Source organism: Mytilus edulis, chromosome 11 (assembly GCF_963676685.1).
Source record: "Mytilus edulis chromosome 11, xbMytEdul2.2, whole genome shotgun sequence".
In the NCBI taxonomy this organism is placed as follows: Eukaryota; Metazoa; Mollusca; class Bivalvia; order Mytilida; family Mytilidae; genus Mytilus; species Mytilus edulis.
Window position 1 is genome coordinate 15902241 of NC_092354.1, and position 24035 is coordinate 15926275.

Sequence of the window (24035 nt, forward strand, 5' to 3'; positions counted from 1 at the left end):
AGTGTAAATTAGATGATAAGCAGACAATCAGTTCCCGTCTTGTATTCTTGAGTGTCAACACAGAATGATAGCTTGTAAGTTTTATTAGTTGCCATATATGCATTTTCTAGGGCATAATTTCTTTGATATCTTTCAAAGTGATGTTTTTTGTTTTGTAATTTTGATTACATCGTTATGCCAAAGTTTAGAAAACGAAATAGACGACATGTTAAAATTAGGTGACGTTACGCAATAAGATAACATTTACATTGTAAAGGCGTAAAAGGTTGTCGTTAATAATAGATAACGTTACACCTTAAGGTCAAGCTCTTTCCAGCAATGATGTATTTCTTCTTGTAACTATTGTTTAGTCGAATTGAATGCATATTTGTATAATCATACCATAAACTTTGTGCTCTTCTGTCTATAGTTAAATCATGAATATTACTAGATCGATTGAAAAATACCTAAACATTTCTGATCATATATCACTAGAAGTGTGTACTATACATGAACATCTTAAATTTAATTTAAAACAACCCTCATAAATTAAATAGAACACATACAAAATTATCTGACAATTTATTGTCAAAAATTCTTTAACACAAGTGAAAAAAGAGGTGAGAGTTACCAAATGACAATTCAAAATGCATAAGTTGGTTAGAAACAGACACCACAATAACATAGACGAAAACGACATTAACACAAAGATATCAAATATCTTCAACTGAACAACAAAAACTGAATCATTACAGATGCAATTACATCACCTGCATAAGTAACAGTATTAGAATAAACGCCAAAATGCTTTATATAACTTGTTGTAACATGAATGTATTTGTTTTAGGGTTGATGCTTAATGGCTTGTTCTGCTGTCGGTGCTGCCGAATAGTATAAGTATGATTGTTTATCTATTTTTAGAATAACGTTGTTTATCTATAAAGCTTCTTACTTGCCATTGAATATACTGCATAACTGGCCTTTTTTTTATTACGTTCCAAATAATTCTTAATTTTTGGTTATTATATCAACAAATGAGGCTGGTCACATGTTGTTTGTCTTTTTTATATCATATACCGTGTTAGAAAAGCTAAACAAGTAGCATGATTAGGGAAACTTAAGTTTAGTTAAGATTATTTGTTTTGTGGCTAAGGGGTCATGTTGCTCGAAGTTGACATTTGTGTTTCTGTTGATACACATTTACTTTCGAAATTCAAAAGGACAATAAAAATGCTTTAAAAAAATAAAATGGGGTAATTCTATTAAAATGTAAACTCAAATCTGAATGCATTTTCTCGGTAGAGATACATTCATACGTACGAGATCGGCGTTTGTAAAAACTTTGTCATTTTTGCGTATAACAAGATATATCAGAATACTAAGAGCATGATCTGCTGCTTTAATTTTGATTTAATTACACATACTTTATATTGCCTTGTCATCTGTTATACATTAACAGGAATATATTTTTATATCAAAAAACTTATGGTCAAAATTATAAAAAAAACACAAATACCGAACTCTCAGACAATCTCTAAACAGAAGGTCATTAGTTAGTAAATCGTAAAATCAAAAGATCAAACAAATCTAACGAATGAATAACAACTGTCATATTCTTGACTAGTTACAGTATATTCTCTGGCATAAAACTGTGAATTAAATCTGGTTAAACATTGAAAAATGAAAAAAGTTTATATCGAATGTAGGTATCGTTATATAATGTTTTAAATGTATCCTATAATGGTTTAGTTTTACAAATCGTGACTTGGATGGCAAGTTGTCTCATTGGCACTCAATACATATCTCTATATCTATAATTATCCAAGGTGTCTGCAAATTTTTTTTCTTATATGATTTTATATAAAAACAAGAATGAACAAGCCTACAGTAACTATAAAATGTTGTATTGTGATGACCAGATTTAGTTCTTGAATGCATTCGGATCCTGACTACGATTAAAACATAGGTCAAAGGCACATTAATTGATGTGGTTTAACATATTTGTTCTTGTTTATTAGACAGCGAAAGAGTATGCTATTCATGTAGCAGTATGAAAGAAGATGAAACATGTCAACATGTTATGGTCTGTAATAAAGATGAGGTAATACTATATTAGAATTATATAAACAGTAATTGGTTCCACATATGTGCAAACATTTCGACCTACTATATATCTGCAGTTGTGTATGATTTGTAAATGATTGAAAATGTGGCAACATTATGTCAAGAGCACTTCCGAATATGCATCATATGCATTAGGAGGTTGCTTCGACATTATCACGTGAATCGAATTAATGTTTATATTCGTAACGCCACAGTTGACGGTGGTTTATCGAGGAGTTTACTTGCGTCAAAGATCCTAATAAAATTCCAAACATTTTTGAAAGCGCTTTACTAAAACTTGTCTTGATTAATGAATTAAATTAAATTAAAGAGAATTTACATTTGTTTGCACCTGTCCAAAGTCGGGAACCTGCTGTTCAGTGGTTGTCAATGTGGTCCTGTTGTGGATCTCGTTGTTCCTGTTGTATATGGACTAGGCTGTTTGTTTTCCTGTTTTAATTCTTTTACACTAGTCATTTTGGAGGCCTTTATAGTTTGGTGTGGATCAAGACTATATTGACGGTCGTACTTTGACCGATAAGGGTTTATTTTTTAAAGTGTAATAATAAGCCGGAACATTGGATCACAAAATAAACTATAAACTGATTCCAATGACGTATTCGAAAGTTGCTGGATTCATTTCCTTCTTCAATAAAATATTATTGAGTAATTGTGGTAATTTACCATCTTATTTCATTTTTTTGTAGATTTGTTTTGTCCAGAAATACTTTACCCTTGGTAATGAAACTAGATACGACTTTGGTTGTACTTATCAGGAGGTATACTTTATATGCACAATAGATACAATATGTTACTTATCCTTAAATTTAGGCTAGCACGATGGTTTTCTGAAGATCATTGCTGACTCATTGGTATAATAGGCAGTATAAAACCGACATCTTTAATAAATATATGACAATTTTGACAAAAGAAATCTGATTGTATATTCAACTCTAATATGACACCTATTATCGTCAACTAGTATAACCCCAGTATATCTACTTTTAGCGCATGCGCGTCAATACACAAAACTAGTAAATCCACGTTACGCCAAACTTAATTATACTACCATGTTTTCTCAATTTATGAAATCAAAACCCACATTTTACATATAGGCCAAGATTCAGATACGGTATAATTTACATTCATTTTTTGGAAGAACATTTATAGGTAACAAATGCAATTTAATAAAAAAAAAATGAAATATATAATATTATTTTTATTATCATACGGGGGTAAAACGAAACAGCCGAACCAGTATCGTGTGTAGCGGACTTTCAAAGTGAATAAAATTACCGAAATAATTCATGGCAATTTTGACAGGTGAACATCTTTAAACTTTTCTTAACACATTAGATCAATTCTTATTTTGTATATATTCAAAGGCTTGATGTATGAAATATTTTCTGAATTAACCAATCTGTTTTGCAGCTATGCCAGAAGGATATAACAGGACACATTCTCGGAAAGAGGAACGAACATGCCCATATTGCATGCCAAAAATGCTGCAACGATTCTAATATCTGTAATAACGATCATTCATGTGGAAATATAATAACAAGTATGTAGCCAAGTTACATTGTCAATTTATTTTCCATCTATGAGTTTGACTGTCCTGCATGCCCCTTTGGTATCTTTCGTCCCTCTTTTACACCACTTTGTAATTTAATGTATTAAACACATAATGAAATGTATTTATCACAGTATGTTTCATTAAGAAAGGCAATTATTAATCATGAATAGTATTTTCTAAGATAAAACACGTAATGAGAAAAAAGTAAAATCCAAAAATACAGCACTCAGAGGAAAATTCAAAACGGAAAGTCCCTTATCAAATGGCATAATCAAATGATATAAGATATCGAACTAATGGTCAACAAATGTCATATTCCTGACTTAGTACAGTCATGTTTAAATGTAAACAATTGTGAATTGAACCTGGTTTTATAGCGCTAAATCTCTCACTTGTATGACAATCGCATCAAATTTCATTGTATTTGGAATTTGTTTTTCAGTTTCAGGACAAAAATGTCTATCCTGTGATCATGTGGACAATCCGAAAGTCTGTAATAACACAATGGCATGTGATAAAGGAGAGGTATATGTAGTCATACATTTTTCGCATTAGTTATATTACAATTTGAAGTTCTTATTTCGATTTAGATACAAAGCTAGGTTCTATTTCGATGGACTGTACTTAGATAGTCATAATTGAACCACACCTCTTACGCTCGGTATAAAAATATTAACAAATACACTAAATACTTATGTTAAAATGAGCAACGAGCATGGTACGTAAGTGAAATAGATTTCAACATGACTTACACAGCTTAGACCGTGAACAATTACAAAACACTATACGAAATCTTCCAGTACGTAAGTGTGAAACAGACCGTCATTTCAAGATATATCAATAGAAATAATAGATCAAATAACATCTTTGACATGATTTACAGTTATAAAAAAGGTATATGATCGTAAGGTGCAATAAAAAACAAATTCAAACACTTCGGTTTTAGAGAGGATATAGGATGTATTGTCACAATGACTGTGTTTCGTTAGTTACTGACAGTATAATATTGCTTTATAAAATAAGTATAATATTCAAATACAGAACTTATACATTTTGTAGGTTTGTTTTCTCCATAAGTATTTGACCGAAACGCAACATGTGAAGTATGATCTCGGCTGCAAGCACTCATCGGTATGTAAAAAAGGATAAGAATAATAATTTCATGTTTGAAATACATCTTTTCTTAAATCTAACATGTCTAAGGATAGATTGAAAAGTTAAAAGAATATTATATCTGAATTAGGAAAAGTGGAAATATCTGTTTCATCTCAAACCGAGCTTTTCGTTTTTCTTGTTTCCGTAGGCTATCATTATTTTCTGATTCATGTTGCTCTTAATTTGCATATTCAAATAATATAACACATAACATACTTCTAAAATGTGCCTAATTTTAAAAATATATGTTTATTTACATTTGCATTTCACTCATTTTATTTCTTTAAATTTATTAGATTCATCAATTACTTATACTCTAATTAAACATTAATTACTATAATGTTCACTTGATTGTAGTTATGTCTACATGGTTCAAACACAAACATTTTGGGAAGACGAACATCTTCTGGTAGACATTTAACATGTGAAAGATGTTGTGATGGAACGGAGCTTTGTAACACTGACCTCCAATGTACACATCAGGAGCGTAAGTCCTTTTTATACACAAACAAACATGTACAAACACACATTGTATTGGTAAAATAAACATATGGGTTTTATCTAAATGTCCACTTTTAGTTTTAAATTGCATCAATTAAGGTAGCACAATACAAAGATGTTTTCACTCCCAATGAGACAACTTTAAACTGATGTAAATCATTTAATCCTTTTTTATATTTTATAAATGAGGTACCAAACGAAAGAAGAAAGATTAATCTTTCAAATTGTGTTAATTTCATTATGACATAATTATTACATAATTAATTATTATGTAATTAGTTGCTATATTGTGATGTCCACACTTAAATGAATTTAGCGTCTTTGTTCTTCATAGCATCCAAAAATATTTGACCTCCAAAACTGTGTCTCAGATTTCCAAAAACATCAATAGAACAAATTATATACCCAATTGAATTTAGTGGTCTCATATGAATTGATGTTGCAAACTTTATTGAAGATTTCTGAGAGAATGAAATACAATAAGAAAAATCTGAGACACAGTGTTGGAGGTCAAACTGTGTTGTGCAAGAGTCTATAAAATATTTTGGGATGCTATGAATAACAAAGAAGCTAAATTCATTTAAGTATGGACATCACAATATGGCAACTAATTACATAACAATTAATTATGTAATAATTATGTCATAATGAAATTATCACAATTTGAAAGATTAATCTTTCCTCTTTCTTTTGGTACCTCATTTATGAAATTTAAAAGAAAGATGAGGGGAATTACATCAGTTTAAAGATATCTGATTGGGGATGAAAAATCTTTGTATTGTGCTACCTTAACAAGAAAGACATGATTTTGGTATTGTGTTTTGCCTATGATTTGAATATTAAGCGTATCAAATTCATTATAAATAGCGTATGGAACTTGTCTTGGTATTTTCACCTAATATCTATAAATTATTCTTTTGATTTTTATAATTTCTTGATAAAGAAAAGACGATAAATGCGTCATGCAGGTCAACGAATGAATGTGGCAGTAACCTAGTATGTTCTTCCGAACGATGCAAATGTGCTTCAAGAGATGAATTTTGGGACAATACAGCCTGCATTACAAGTAAGTGTGTAATAAATAGAATTATAAAAAAACAACATGTTATAAATTTTATGCCAAAGTTAAGGATATAGAAGAAAAAAAAACAGTCTAAAAGATTTATAACCAAAAATGTACTTACAATTAAAAACCAATTGTTCAGAGAACAATAGAAGATGTTTCCATCAGAAAGATCTATTTTGATATAAAACATATTAAAATCAGTCTAAAATGTCAGTTATTGGCTTTATGATGTATAAATATGATTTTAAGGCAAAGGTCATAATCTAAAACGTCCTATTAACCTATGACCTTCACCTTAATTTCAAGGTCACAAACCAAGGACCTCAATTCAAAAGACCCTAGGCTATTAATGTGTATGGTAAATGAGTTATATCACTCTACGCATAATTCTAACTGTATAAACTGTACGAATTTATACCAAATATCTAAGCGATATTTTCCGCGCAAATAATGCTACGCAAGAACAAAAATTAGGCGGAAGAAAAAAACTAATAATCAGAACAAAATCAATAGGTCTTTCCACGGAGAAGTAGATATATATAGACCTAATAATCAGAACAAAATGACGAATTCCTACTCATAAATAATTTGATAAAATGTTGGTCTAATAGCTTATAACATGGGACCTGAAAAACATTAGAACGTGTCGAGTTAATGTTAAAGAAATAATAATAAGTCAATTCAATCAATTCAATCAAGATGAAACAAAAATGCACCATGAGATGAATAATATAAGTGACTCCCAACAAAAAGACAAACGAATGATACTAGATGTATGAACATAATATGAATGGTTATTGAAAATCGTCCGAACAGTAACGATAGTAATATATTTATTTGTTACGTGATTCTCAAGATTCCCATCTTAATTCTTCTTGTAATAAATTTTAGTATATAAACGTTTAACGTACTTACCAAACATGTTTATAGTAATTTTTATGGGTTTGATCATTATATGTTTTTGTACCTTTGCACATACATGTTTTATTACATTTTTTGATTGAGTTAGGCCTGCCAATTGATATTTTATCGTGTGTTTTTCTATGTTGTGATGTTATGCTATTGTTTCAGAAAAAGGGAGAAGGTTTGGATCCATTAAAACGTTTAATCCCGCTGCAAATGTTTGCACCTGTCCTAAGTCAGGAATCTGATGTACAGTAGTTGTCGTTTATTTCTGTAATTTATACGTGTTTCTCGTTTCTCGTTTTATTTTATATAGATTAGACCGTTGGTTTTCCCGTTTGAATGGTTTTACACTAGTAATTGTGAGGCCCTTTATAGCTTCTTGTTCGGTGTGAGCCAATGCTCCGTGTTGAAGGCCGTACATTGACCTATAATGGTTTACTTTTTTTTTTAAATTGTTCTTTGGATGGAGAGTTGTCTCACTAGCACTCACACCACATCTTCCTATATCTATTTATTACTACACGTTTTAAACTAATTCTGCTTTTCAAAGAAGATGTTCTTTAGTTGTTTTATCTTTCTAACTTTTTTTCAAATATGCAACACATTTTGAATATCATCTTTTTAAACTTTTCTTCTTCAAATCACATAGAACAGAAAAAATGCAGTTGAATATATACATCTTTCTTTTAATTTCATTATCTCTCTATGTATATTTATATACCTAGAGCATTGAAAAAATTAACACGAACACTAGGGATTATTGGATCATTAAACATCAGTTTCGTCCCAGTTAAACACGTGTACTTTGAAAGTACACAAAAATACCACGTTACTGCGACAGATAATGTAACTGCAACATTTATTTTAAATTTTATTCATGATGAATTGAAAAGTAAAAAAATAAAACATATACAGATTTTGACAAGAAGATATGTACACATTTACGGATTGCACACTGTTGAATTGTTTTCGGGAAGAACAGTTTAATCCGTTTTATATGTATAAAATCAAAAGGTCAACGAATGTGCACGACTGCATTAAATATTGCATAACATTAGTCACACATATTGAATTGATTTGATTGATTTGTGTTAAAAGTCACTACCAAGACAATTGGTTACATAGTGGCGATCAATTCATATTAGTGGAAGAAGCTGGATTTTTACCTTTGGTAGGAAAACTCACAATTATATGCAATTTAGATTGAAGTCGAGTGCACCTGCCACATTTGACAATACAATCTAATTGTTTACCAGCTAATGATACAGTAGTTGAATTTCACAAATAAAAGGCCTTATGTTCCTTTCATATATCATATCAAAAACGAAAACTTTTTTTGATTGCCACAAAACATTTTCAAAGAAAGATCTTATCAATTAAAAAATTAAGTGTAAAAAAAATTATTCGAAGTAAAATTGCCATGTTTTTTAAAAAATATGAAATGCTATTCATACAGTTTTGTCAAAATAATTGAAATGTGTGCCACTGGCATACAAATAAAGGTTAAGCTAGATATTATACCAGGTTAAATGCACCATTTTCTTCAGAGGCATTTTGAAACAAATTTCTAAATTTTTATCAACCAGAACAATCAGGCGAGCTTAAATCTATATCGTTAACCTTAAAATGTTTTAATGCGAAAGTTTTATAGTTATAAAAATAACACTTTGAGGCGATCATAACATACAGTTTAAGTAAATTAACGGAGTAATAATGGATGAATTTGTATTACATGTAATCGTATTATTATCTTATTTGATTGTTCTAAATAAAATCATAATAAATCTAGTAACATAAAGGATTAAAGTAACAGATTTGGTTAAATTCTTAATAAAATCAATTCCAGCAAAACTGCGTCTTCAAACGTTAATGTAGTGTTTTTGTATTTTATCGTCATGCTTCAATGCAATGCAATAAATAAAGATATTAGGTTGGTGTAAAGCGAAAATGTCATAATATTGGAAATCACATCACTTGCAAAAGATTCAAATAACATTGATGCCAACAGTCTATATTATTTGTTCAAGAAGGAAAGAAAAAAACTTGCGCCTCTCTGCAGTTTTATGATATGACTGAGTACAGATAGTTGCAACCTAAAATTGTACAACAGGTTAACTTGCTAACCAGTCATTTTGACTTGTCAACGTTACTCTGTGACAGGATTTAGGACTGCTATAAACAGTCCAAGGATCACAATAAGTTAACTTGAAATATGGACTAGGTCCTCTTTTTATTAAAAAAATTGAATCCATAAAAAATCAGCAGTTTTCACATCTGAGACTGATTCATATAAACCAAAACATTTGACTGCATCAACCAAAACTGACCATATGACTTCATCATGTACATAAATATAGCCGCATAATTAATAAGGAATTTTCTTCTTTATGCGAAAATTGATTGCATTGACAAAAGTAAGAAATAACACAAATACTGAACTTCAAGAAAAATTCAAAACGGAAAACAAAACCTCAAACACACCAAAATGAATTGAAAGTAGCTGTCAGTTTCCTGACATTTGACAGGCATTGCTACATGTACTAAATATGAATTTTAAATACTATTTTGCAGAAAAAATAAACGGTGAGGCTTGCACTGAAAGTAGACAATGCCATGCTTCATTGCTATGCATACGAAATAAATGTAGCTGTCTTTCAAAACAGTATTGGAATGGAACCAGTTGTCTACCAAATAAGATGTAGAAGGCAATCAGTTTGGAAAACTTAGTTTATAAAATGAACGAAAAGGGTGACATTTAAACAGATTTAAAAAACAATTGTGACTTGGATGAAGAGTTGTCTCATACCACATCTATGTCACACAAATGTGACTGTTGGAAAAATGAAATAAATGTAAACGTATTTTAATAAGAACAGAAATGAAATGAATTTTAACTTAAACATCAAGGATTAGTCACATACTAGTAGTTCCCCCAAAAAAAACCACATGTTGAATTTCTTTTATCTTACAGGTAAAAGCGTAAACTCTACTTGTGATGCTACTAGAGAGTGCATAGAAAGTTTGTTTTGTCTACATGGGAAATGCCAATGTGATTATGCTCATGACTACTGGATGGGTTCGTCATGCACAAACAGTAGGTGAAACATATTAATTATCAAAAACGTATATACTTTAATGAAAGTTTGAACCGATGTTTATCCTTTATCTATAAAATGTAGTGTTGTCAACGGTTAACCGGTCGAACGACCGAATACCGAATACCAAAAACGTTAACCGGTTAACCGGATTATTTTTCAATTTTGATAGATTTGATATAAATTTGTATTGAAATCATTTAATTTTGATCCTCAATGCTCTTCAACTTCGTACTTTATTTGGCCTTTTTAACTTTTTTTTAGATTCGAGCGTCACTCATGAGTCTTTTTGTAGACGAAACGCGCGTCTGGCGTATATACTAAATTTAGTCCTGGTATCTATGATGAGTTTATTTAATAGTTATGTTTTCTTTAAAATTGTCGTCGTGGTAATTAATTTGACGGATCAATTGTCCAGTATATTGATTTCTATTGTTAATTCAAAAATATAAAATTAATAAAAACTTGTCTCTCAGCTCGGGGCAAGATCTTAAGGAAACATAATTAGTTACATGTTTTTTTAACAGTAACTTTAAATCAGTAATAGGATTAGATTTTACGATTTACTTCATTATTTCATGTTTGATCTAAATTTGTGTAGACCTACACCTGAATGTGCAATCTCCGTCGTGCAAGTCAATCGGAGACAACAAGAGAAAATGAAAGAATCATCGGTTTGACTTATTCAATTCTACGAAATCAGGAAGTTTTATTTTTGTTTTTTTTTTTCAATCTGAAGTTAGTACAAACGCCATAGTCGATACCGTGTATTTGATTATAAAAAGTCAAACTTCGACAGGAATCTTCACAGACAAGCCTTATAATACCAAAGGACAAACTTCAATTCATCGTATTATACAAACGTAAATGTTTGACTTTGATGGAAGGTAAAGTCACATTGACACTCATACCACATCTTCTTATAGATGTGTGTAAGGTACTGTTGATAAGGCCTTCAAACATCAACTTAAACTACCGGTTAACCGATTAATCGGTCGAACGATTATCCGAGTAACCGGTTAGGCAAAAGTGTAAGATTTGACAACACTAATAAAATGATATTTAATATTTCATCGATGTTTATATATACAAGGAAAAAAAAAGACCTATCCGTGTCAAACTACAACATACTTTGTTCAGAACCAATGTTGATAATGTGGAAATCTACTGCACGACTGGCCAATATACACAGTGTTTTCTTAGCAAATGTAAAACGTATACATTGCTAAAACGAATAGCAGAATTATCACGTTTTTGGAAGTTGAATACTCAAATTAAGAGAATTACTAGATAAATACTCTGTTCTCCTCTTCATCTAACGATTGGATAAACTGTGCATTACTCTAATGAGCAGATAATTCCTTAGACAACTACGATCAACTTCATGTTGACTGATATTTGCATCTCATGCAAAAGAAATCAAAAGCCATTTTAAAGATTAAATATAATTACTGTTGGGATAGACTTTATTTTCAAGCGAAGTTTTCAACAATAATATATATATATTAAGCATACATATTTGTTGAAAAGAGATAAAATAATAGAATTATCACAAATATATCAGGAATAAGACATTACAGCAGCTAGTTTTGCAAAATATAATGACTGAAGATACACACTCAATTTTGGTCTGTCGATCATTTCTGAAAATGCATTGTCATAAAAACTGCAAAAACAAAATCTTTTAACCAATTTACTATCAGTTATATTTCAACTATTTGCATTATCTTAACTCACCAGTTGAATGTAAGAAACAGCTATCATATGGATAGCACATATAAAAGTTAGCAATGCATATTTTACTTTTATAATTGTAGAAAAGAGTTTCAATTCGACATGTACTTCAAATGATGAATGTGAAACTTTTCGATGTATTGATTCCACATGTGTATGTACTTCAACCTCAGAGTATTGGTCTGGATCTCAATGTTTAAGTGAGTAAACACTTTAAGCTAACAACATGTTTTTCATCATAATGAAACGAGATCAGGCAGACTTTTTGATTTTGTCTCTAACATGTGTTGACTGGTTCTATATCTCAAAGTCAAGCTTTGATGTAAGTAATGAATTTGACTCAGACTAACATGTTGTTATGTTGGCAATAAAAGCTTGGTAAATATAAAAAAAATTATCAACGGCGATACAATCTCAATATAATAAATTGTACATCCGGAAAGTTTAACTAGCAGACAAATTGATTTTGGATGTTTTTACTCAATTTGTTAAGATATACTGTCAGGTTTTAAGTGTTGTTTAATTTTTGCAAAAAAATAATAACACAACTTCAATGAATAATATAAAAATATTAAAAAAAATGCATGGCATAGATATGTGTGCTGGATATTTTCTTTTAAAGTTACTTGATAAATAAAATTGAGAATGGAAATGGGGAATGTGTCAAAGAGACAACAACCCGACCATAGAACAGACAACAGCAGAAGGTCACCAAAAGGTCTTTAATGGAGAACATATTCAGGTTAAACACATTTGTTTATACATTTTGTAACTACCGAACTCTGCTGTTAATCATCAAAGATAGCAGAAGAACTAACTAACGCAGTTGTATATACTCAGTTGGATAGTACAGGTAGTTTACACGCAGTGTGAAAAAACACGGTACTTATTTTTTCTCAGATTTACTTTGTAGATAATATAATCATGCAACTGCTGGTGGAGATTTGTTTCACCAAGGGTATCACAAGCCCAGTAGTCATCACTTCTGTGTTGACTTGAGTTATCATTTATATGTTCATAATTATAAATAAACTGTTAACAAAACTTTGAATTTTTGAAAAACTAAGGCTTTTCTACCTCAGGAATAGATTACCTTAGCTGTATTTCGCAAAACGTTTAGGAATTTTTGGTCCTCAATAATCTTCAACTTCGTACTTTATAATTTGGCCCTTTAAACAGTTTTTGAATCGAGCGTCATTGATGAGTCTTTTTAAGACGAAACGCACGTCTGGCGTAATTAAATTTTTTGAATCCTTGTATCTATGATGAGTTTATTATCAGAAAGTATGAAAGTTGGCTCTGATAAGAATTATTTAGTTTTTTAGGAGGTATTGAATGTGCTGATCTGCCAATAACAAAGGATGGTATATACACAATATATCCAAGAGGAGTAAACCAACCAATTCGTGTTTTTTGTGTCGTACGTCAAAACGAAAAATGGACTGTAAGTGTGTATAACAAATCCAAAAAGTCTACGTGATAGTTATTAAGTTTACATTGCGTCAAAAGAATAAAGTGGAACATTCAAACTCAAAAGTTGAAAATAGTTTACATAAGTTGTAGAGTTGGCAAAACTTTTAGGAATTTTAGGCCTTCCTTGCCCTTCAATTTAACTTTGTATGGCCTTTTAAACTTTTTACGAAAAAAACGTCACTTATTAGTCTTTAGTAGACAAATCAAGCATGTGACGTTCACAATTATAATTCTTATATCTATTTTTCAATTGTCAACATCATAGACAAAATTAAAAACAAAAATAACAGACAAAAACCCAACATAAAGATAAAGACTGAACAACACACTCTGTTCCATTAACAACATAACTTTTGATATGTTTTTGAAAATATGATTTTAAAGGAGTAGGTCCGGTAAGGACCGATTTTGGCCTCAAATTTCAGTTTCATCTAACGAAAGATTTTGACCACTTTTTAAACACTTAAGTGTCTATTTTATTTGATTCAATTAGTTTATGTGAAAGATTTTAACTGATTTGGTCATTAAAAACGACCCAATTCAAGCTCAAATATGAAAAATCTACCAAATATGCCGAAAATGTCAATTTTTCAGATGGTTTTTGTCAAAAATGAAAGTGGCCGCATCCGTGTTCATCCTCAACCTTTATATATGTTATGTATTATCATCAAATACAACTTACATTTCAATATTAAGGATGAACACGAATGCGGCCACTTTCGTTTTACACGGAAACCGTCTAAAATTTAATTAAAATGCTAGAATATTGAAGATTTCAGTAATTTAGCACGACTTAATGGTGCTAGTACCCGATATATGTGCATTGTATGGTCAAAAACAGCCCATATTTATGTAGCAGAAGCATTCTAATGTCCAATAAATAACTAATAGTTTACATTGTAACAATTTTGTACAATTTTTACTCCTTTAAATGGTTTTGGATAAACCCGTAGCACAACAAAACTAATTGATTAACTTTGAGGGGTTGATTGATGTATAATACATTCAAATAAAACAATTCTATCTCGTACTTTCAAAGGTTATACAAAGAAGGCAGAATGGTTCTGTGGATTTTTATCGAACTTGGAATGAATATAAACATGGATTTGGGTCGGCTTACGGAGAATATTGGCTAGGTATCTACATCAATTTGCAAATATTTTAAATATAATATCAAACTGTTCAATAAATTCAATAACGTACGGTGCGGAAAAAATATTAAAGATCAAAACGCCAAAATCTGTTCAGCAGTTACAAATTTCAACCTGTCAATTCTACGCCAAAAGTTTTATCCGTGTAATTTTAAAGAATCAAAAATATTATCTCTTAACTAACATACTGACGCCAGATCATAGTTTGATTAACACAAGTTGTGAACATTTTGTATATACATATGCATTAAACTAAAAACAAAAAATATATCTACGAATGTTTAAGATTTCAAATAAGAAAAGTATAACTAACTATTCTTGTAGTTAATTAAAGATGAACTCTTTCTAGGTCTGTCAACAAACTGTAGTTTTTACTGCAATAAAATGTTCTTGCGTAGTTATGCTAGTAAATTTTAAATTATCGATCAAAAGCTTTTTTATTGAATGAGTTATCTTTGCAACCCAACACCAATGGAGTTTTAATGTCCCTCTGGTATCTTTCGCCCCGCTTAAAGCATCCTTTCGAGTTTTCCTCTGACATGGAGTGTAACAGTGCTAAGCGAAGTTTCTTGTGTGAGAAATCTGGGAATGTATGTTGATAAACCAAATGCATGCAATGTTTGTAATCTTTATCTGCTTGTTTTGATTTGTATTAGTTTGTGCTTTGTATTTGTATGTTTTATGTTGTGTTTTTTTTTATTTTATTAATTTTACGCATTAAGAGTAATTGTTTTATAATATAATGCGCTCTAAAGATATTGTATTCATTATCACTATCGACTTATATTGTTATTTGCCGAGGTTTTTCATTTGGCAAAAAGCTATTGTCAGAGGTTCAAACGACATATCATTGGCTCTTTGCTATCTATGTTGAACCCTCCGATTTCAGGAAATTATATATATTTCCCTTATTTTAAAAAAAAAAGTAACAGTTTAAAAATTATACAAAAGCACGACTTGGTGTAACAAATTCGATATATTTCTGATTGGGTATTGTGTTCATTTGATATTTGAGATAAGAAGGTACAACTATTGTATTTCTTACTGGCAGGATATTCTCCGCTTTTTCAACTTTATACATTTTGATTGTACTTTCGATTGAGTATTCAACAGTGGATCAACAGTGATATAATGTCCTAAATTTTTTATTTCACAATGTTTCATACAATACTAATTTGAAAGTGCCATCTATGCGTACATGGCGTAGGATCTATTTTGTGTGAAATATATATGATTTGATATATGTTCTTCCCGACTGAATAAGTGGTTCTTTACATAGAGAATGGTAGTGAACGTGATGGCGTTCACACGATTCCTTTAGGTTCCCTTTTTAACTTCATTTTTGTCTCCGTTATAGATTCATTATATTTCAACCTCAGAAAACTATGTTGATTATAATTTTGAGTAGGCTGCTCCTTATCACTAGATCTGACTCATCATACAATTTTTGATAAGAGTAAAACGGCGGGTGTCATATGCATATATCAAGCAGAAAATCTTTATCCTCAATTCTCTTTTTCATGAGAGAGCGTGCGAAGATGCGTATTTCGTTCCACACAATATAAAAGACTCAGCTGTCGCTTAAGTGGTTAACCCTTAGAATTTTAAAAGTTTACTATTATCATGCATCCGCTTCTCTCTTTAAATTGCTTTTTTCTGCAAACATATTTGCTATTAAAAGAGGATTAGTGTGAATTAACGATTTACGTAACTTATTATAAAATTATATGTCCTTTAACAGATTTTTTTAGTTTTTTATTTTAATTGCCAATTATCTCGAAAACATTTTTGAAAATTCATCAGCTATAAACCTCAAAAGTTAAGAGCTATACAACATGTATTAGAACATCATAATAGTTACTAAAATCATCTGCAATCTCTATATAGGAATTATTTTACTTAAATAGTTTTGCAGAGGAATTGTGTATCCTACACATTCAGATAATAAAGCTTGGATGTTCCCGAAAAAGATTAATTGAACAAAAGCGCTTCGTACACCCCGAGCGTTGTTTTCGGAAATTTCAAGTATTTTACATCCGTTTTGTCAAAGCATCATCCTGATTCCTATTTCTATAGAAATGCATACAAATAGTACTTGCTTTTTATTCTACCGGGTGTACATAAACAAATTGTCAAATGCATAATCTTAATACACAAACATAATTGAACATTATTTTCAGGAAATTATAACATACATTTGATATCAACAAACGGTCGTCACGAATTAAGTATATATATGGAAACTGCAGGAGGTGAACACCACACAGCCAATTATACCACATTTGAAATCAGCGATGATCAGTCTTTGTATGTTCTTTTAGCAACAGGGTATAGCGGAGATGCAGGGTGTAAGTTTTAGAAACGAATGCCGAAGTCGAGAACTTTTCTTTATTCTATCATCTTGGTCTTTTCATGAAAAACATAACAAGAGTGACCATAAAATTCTACATTTGATCATTAAACAAAATATTATGGAACGCAAAAACTGTCTTGGTATGACCATTTTTCATTATATGATGTACATTTACCTTTATATGATGTGCACTTGTCATAATATGATGTGCAACGATATTTACATGAATGGCAAATATACTTTTATGATGTAAATGTGGCGGTGAGTTAATATCGATGGAGGAAGCCGAAGTCCCCAGAGAGAACCGCAGACTTTCGGTACGAAAACTGATATTATCTGTTCAATTAAGATTGTAGTCGCGCTTACCTGCCTCGTGTGGGATTCGAACTCACAACCTATAAAAATTCAGAATGGAAATGGGGAATGTTTCAAAGCGACGACAACCCGACCACAAAGCAGATAACAGGCTAAGGCCACCAATGGGTCTTCAATGTAGTGATAAACTCCATCATACAAGACTTACAAAGGCCAGCAGAGGCTCCTGACTTGGGACAGGCGCAAAAGTGCGGCAGGCTATAATTACAGTAGGTCGATTACTTAGACCACTTAGCCACCGAGGCCCAGAACCCCCCCCCCCCCCCTTTTCCCCCTACAAAATGGATTAAAGGAGATATTGGATGATCTTCAACTCGGGGCATAGCATTTGCGTGCATCTTTTTATTATGTTTACATGCATTTGTTGCACAGCTTCATTAGTTGATTATAAACGGATGCTTCACGTCCAGCGGCAAATTGATATGCGTAATCGTACGAGAACATAACTCTCTTGTGGACAGTTGTCTCATTTGCAATTATACCACATCTTCTTTTTTATATAATGGGAAATGAATATCACAAGGTCATGTTTTTCTCTGACTGTTGATGACATCTGTACACTGAATCCATTGGATGTTGAATGTGTACTGATTGATAATTAAGTATTAGATGAATAATTGTTTTATTAGTTGTAAGTGGCTTTGAACTAGACGTCAGTAACTGCGAGTACACTCAGATCAGTACTAAGTGTCTTTTTGTTGTTGGGATCTATCCGGCCTGGTCCACTGTGTGTTATTGTTAGACGTATTTCTATTTGTATCCATCTGATGAGTTCAGCCTTTTCAACTGATTTTGATAGTTTGGTTTTTTTTTGTTGCACTGTGTTACCACTGTCCCAGGTTAGGAGGGGATGTTGAGATCCCGGTTATATGTTTAACCCCGCCACATTCTGTATGCATGTGCCTATCCTAAGTCAGGAGTCTGTAATTCAGTGGTTGTCGTTTGTTGATATGTTACATATTTGTTTTTCGTTCTTTTTTTGTACATAAATTAGGCCCTTAGTTTTTTTCGTTTGAAATGTTTTATATTTGTCATGTCGGGTCCTTTTATAGATGACTATGCGGTATAGGCTTTGTTCTTTGTTGAAGGCCGTACGTTGACCGTTAGTTGTTAATTTCTGAGTCATTTGGTCTCTTGTGGGTAGTTCTCTCACTGGCAATCATACCACATCTTCTTTTTTATATTAATCCTTTTTTGTACTAGACTGACACCTTAGCCGGATTTTTAACATGCTAGTTCACAGGAATTCGTTTCACCTGACCCAGACATATTATTCTGTTTCCGAGCCGACCAGTCTTTGATTTTATTCCTTAATTTCGAATATTACCAATTTTGTATTTAGTCTTGAACTGGCCGCCAGCGAACAACACCCATATTTCTCAATTCTTTTGTTCGTTATAAAAAAAATCGCATTAAATGTCTATTGCATTATCAGTTTGAAATAGAAAGTTTATAGTGGATCTAGAACTTCATGTGTGGAAGCCAGCGTAGCGAGGCGTAAAAATTGACACATAATTAATGTGGTCTAAAATTTAAAAAAAAAGTTGAAATTGGACAATTAACCATTATATTATCCAATATCCAAAATATAAATATATCGTTAGATTCAGCATATCAAAGAAGCCTAAAAATTGTTTGGTTTGGTCTTGTTTTAGCCCCTTATTTCATAACAGTTATTGTACTGTCTGGCAACAAAAAAATTACGGACAACAAACACATTGCCATAACCTTATGCGACGTCAAATCTATAAGTATAAACAACTAAATACCACCATTCTATTGAAAAAATAAATGCAAGGCTCCCTTTAATTCTTTACATCCCCTCTTGATGGGATTGCAAATGACCGGTCCATTGTATTAGTCACTACCCTATCAATGTCCGATGTTTGTGTATTTCTGCAGAAAAGGGATACAATAAGAGAAATTAGCGCAGCAAGGCAAAATTTACCAAAAATAAACATACTGGAAATTCATGTATTTACATTTTAATTAAAAAAAAAAAAAAAAACCCCTAACGCTTGGTTTAAAGATATTGACACATATAAGCCTTGTTCCCTTGTTAAAATAAGCATAGAGCATGGTATTAAAGAATTATTTTTAACTTTAATTTAATAGATTTAACTGCATTCTTATTATTGTAGACCCCGTATGTTTATTATTGTAATCCATTATTGCAGACCCCGTATGTTTATTATTGTAGTCCCATTCATCAAAACTATAATACTTTACAATTCATAATTTGACAATTTTCAAACCATAAGTGAATTGATTTTTTTTAATCTTAAATCGAGGTACCAACATGTCAAGGTTTTTTTTTCTTTTTAAATCTCAAGCATTTTTCAAACGAAAGCTACAGAGTTGAGCCGGGTTTATATCAATTCCACAGAAGCAGATTGGAATCAGGTTTGACGTAGACGGTAACTATTCTAATCGTAATGATGTTCATTGACCATAACGACGATGAAAGCACATCATATAATGACGTGTTGACATCATATAATAATATTAAAGTAAACCGAACCACATGATATAAGATTACGTAATATAATGACACAACCACATCATATAAAGATGTTTGCACATAATATAAAGGGAAAATACTCATCATATAAGTATATTTGCACATCATATAAGGATATTTGCACATCATATAAGAATATTTGAACATCATATAAGTATATTTGCACATCATATAAGGATGTGTTCATGTTCACATCATATAAGTATAATTGCACATCATATAAGAACATTTGAACATCATATAAATACATTTGCACATAATATAAGGATATTTGCACATCATATAAGTATGTATGCACATCATATAAGTATGTATGCACATCATTTAAGTATATTAGCACATCATATAAAGATGTTTGGACACCATATAAAGATACTTGCACATAATATAAACATATTTGCACGTCATATAAAGTTGGTTGCAGATCATATAATGAAAAGTGTTCATTATAAAAAGGTAAATGCACATCATATAATGAAAATGGTCATAACAAAACAGTTTTGGCGTTCCATAAAATAAGATCATTATCATGGTCGAGTGATGTTAAGTTATTGCATATCTGACTTGGACGCAGAAGAGTCATTACCAATACTTCACAATCAAAAATAAATACATGGTGTGTATCCTGACTTCAAACACTCAAGCAAAAACATGTGCAGTGATTCTTTATAGACATTCGAAAAAAAGATAGAGCAAAACCAAAATATCATAGGAAGTTGAAAAGTATTGAAAACCATAAATTTTTTTAAAGTTTTGAAAAGTTAGATAACATATGGATTTGTCTAACTTAGGTAGAAAAAATATTTCAAGTTAAAATGAAAAAAAATGATAGAATTTATAGTGATGGTAATAATGGAAAAACTCACAATAGAAACCAGGATTGAAATTTTGTATTTGTGCCAGACGTGCGTTTCGTCTACAAAATACTCATCAGTGACACTCGAATAAAAACAATTAAAAGGCCAAATAAAGTACGAAGTTGAAGAGCACTGCCGACCAAACATTCTTAAAATGTTTTGCCAAATACAACTTATGTAGTCTATTCCTGAGGTAGAAAAGACATTAGCTATATAAACCGTTATATATTATACAATGCATAGCTTTTGCGACAAGTATAATCGCAGTTTCTATTCATTTTTCATTATTTTTGTTTGTCGTTTCGTCCGCCTCTCCCATATAATGAATATATCATATTATGAGTATGTGTATCAGGTATTTTGATCATTTGTAGATGACTGCTTGGATAATCATAATGATATTGTGAAGGCAAACGGTAAACCATTCACAACAAAAGACAGAGACAATGACAAATACAATGGTAACTATGCAGTTCTTCTTAAGAGTGCTTGGTGGTATAGCAGCAATTACTATTCAGACTTGAACAAAGCTTATAATAAAAATTCAGGGAAAATGTATTGGGCTGCTTTGAGCGGTGGTGTATCGAAAAGTATAATGATGATTAAAAGAATCCATTAATTATATCAAATGTTTTATTTATTATCATTAACATTATTTATTGATACCATCAATATGCTTGCTCTTTTTGTATTCCTGTTCTTTGCTAATGTATTTGTGTTTACCACATCAACTGCCTTCAAATGTGAATAATATTAGGATTTGATTCCATACTGTCAGTTCTGGGAAAATAATCAACAGATAGATAACATATATTGTACTTTTTTTGTGGATTTTATTTTTTGCGCCATTGTGTAAACCATTAACATAAATTCGAATGATTATATGTTTTGGGTTAAATTCCACTAAATATTTAGCACAACACATTAAAATACTAGTAGAGGAATTCTTTTTTTTTACTATTAATAATATAAGGCAGGTGTATCCGTCCATATTTGTATGAGCATTTAATGATTTCCACATGTACCATTAAACTGTTTATGTAGGCCTACGAAATGCAAAGCATATTTGAAATCGGTTCAGTACTTTTATTTTACAAATAAAGATATACAACACAAACACGTATACATTGAAAACAAAAAGACATGAGTTGGGACCTCATAGCTGATAAGTATATTAATGTGTCACCTTTGAAGAGAACGAAACACTTTTGAATTTGTACTCCAGAATAAAAACATTAATCTTAAAAGACGGGATTAGATGTTAACATTGCTCTTTGATAATATGTTGTCATTACTTTATTTGGGAGGCGATACATTAATTAACTTATCTTTTTAGGTGATTAAACATTTTAATAATTAGGTGCAACGTGAATATGAATCCAAAATTAAAAATGAAAGTTCATTAAACAACTAGTTTTATTTGATTCTTTTGTTTGTCGTATTCTTACATACGATTGTGAATTTTTTTATATGGATGTGTACAAATCATACTATAATGCAACTGCTAGAGCCAGTCAATAAATATTCTCCTTTGGAGGAACTCAGTTTCAAAAAAAAAAACTGTCCTCCTAAAAAATTCACAATAAGTTTTATAAATTTACACTTAGATTTTAGAAATGTGCTAATAAGATTGCCTCTAGGCCTGCATTGGGAAGATTCTCTCTTTCTTTTTTCTTTTTCTTTGCCACACAGTCATTTTTATATGAAAATCGACTTTTGAGTGAAAATTCATCTGATTTACGTAAAGAGTAAATATCTTCATGTTTAAGTTATATACGCATGGTACTAATATGTAAATCATATTAGGTCCAATTATAATATTAGCAAACCCAAAGATGTAACTAATAAAAAAAACTAATGTGGTTAAGAATTTCAGTAAAAATACTTTAAACACGAATTTTAGTAAAAATACTTTAAGGCGAAGTGTACGTAATTAAACTACACAATGGATTTTTAAAAAAATTTACATGTAGATTTTTCTTGTAAAAATAAATCGGAAAATAAAATAAAAAAAGGGGGTAACCGTTTTCGTTTTTGAGATACGAGCTGTTGAAGTTAACAGCATCATACACCAAAATTACAAAGGATATATAGGGAAAATCGTGAAATTCGGCAGGAATTGTTACATTTCCAAGATTTTCTATTATATTAGACAATCGATTTTTTTTTAAATTTATGAGACGATTCTAAAATGTCTGAGGAATCGATTGGTGCAAAGAAAGTCCTTAGCAACCGTGCTACTTTTCAAGCTATACCCTGTTAAAGTTGAATCTTGAGTGTAAAAAAACAAAAAACAGCGACAACGTTATTGACGTCGCCGCAACAGTTACGACGCTTCATATAGTTCTATACTTGTATGAAATATATACCGTTTTGTTGGAGTTCGTGTTGCTCGGTCTTTAGTTCTTTATGTTACGTTTTGTGTACTATTGTATTGTATTTGTCTTTTATATTCGGGTGCGTGCGGAGATCGTCAAGCTAGAAAACGGTTGACATTTTCTTCATTATGAACTAGAACTATTTTCGACCTTGGTGCCTTATTTTTGTTAAAATCTAAACACTGCGACGTGTTTTCAAAATCTTTGTTCCCATAAAACTTCATTTCATCAAGGTCTCTTCTCAGAATATCAGCCATCTGTCTGGCACAGGATAACAAATCAATATTTAAGTAAATTTAAGTTGTGTGGTAATTCTTAGTACATTTGGGTAAATTAATCTTATCTTTGTGCCACATAAGCATCTCTATAATTCAACACATCCCTGAGCCACGACATTATATATTTTATGCATTGCATGCACTTCTTTGTATCACAATCCAGACCGACTAGTAACCGTTGTATAACTTTACACGTCTGAAGACGAGTATTTGCGTGAAACATTTTTGTATGATTTTTATTTCTTGAAATCAATCTGAAATCTACAACAGTCCTTTCCCGAAAGTCGGGCTGGACCTTTACTTTTATGTGAATTCGGGATTTACACAAACTGTAACCCGAATAATTCAGTCGTATTATTCAGCTAATGTACGAATGCTACATTTCTCGTGTGGGAGAAAATCGGACATGGAAAGGGCTTGAATTATTCGAGTTACTCAAATTGAAACTCGGGAATATATTTCTAGCTGTTCGGAATTCGCGGAAACAAATGATTGTTTTTCGGCATTACGGTATTGAATCAATATGAGAGATACCAA

At 31.1% G+C, this 24035-nt stretch overlaps 1 protein-coding gene across 3 annotated transcripts; it reads left to right on the forward strand.

The window, feature by feature from the left end:
- Positions 1-12: 12 nt before the first annotated feature.
- LOC139495206 (ficolin-2-like) lies at positions 13-21471 on the forward strand. Of its 3 annotated transcripts, none has more exons than XM_071283418.1 (10): positions 13-74; positions 827-876; positions 1998-2080; positions 2790-2861; positions 3514-3643; positions 4098-4180; positions 4715-4786; positions 5168-5297; positions 6255-6377; positions 21217-21471. In XM_071283418.1, the coding sequence occupies exons 3-10, from the start codon at positions 2030-2032 to the stop codon at positions 21459-21461; spliced, it is 906 nt and encodes a 301-aa protein (XP_071139519.1). In that variant the 5' UTR covers positions 13-74; positions 827-876; positions 1998-2029; the 3' UTR covers positions 21462-21471. The 3 variants fall into 3 exon arrangements, with proteins under 3 accessions (XP_071139519.1, XP_071139520.1, XP_071139521.1); XM_071283419.1 differs by having other exon boundaries at positions 4104-4180; XM_071283420.1 differs by lacking the exons at positions 13-74; positions 827-876; positions 1998-2080; ... (4 more) ...; positions 5168-5297; positions 6255-6377 and adding exons at positions 10247-10377; positions 12196-12312; positions 13438-13556; positions 14625-14721; positions 16917-17084.
- Positions 21472-24035: the final 2564 nt, after the last annotated feature.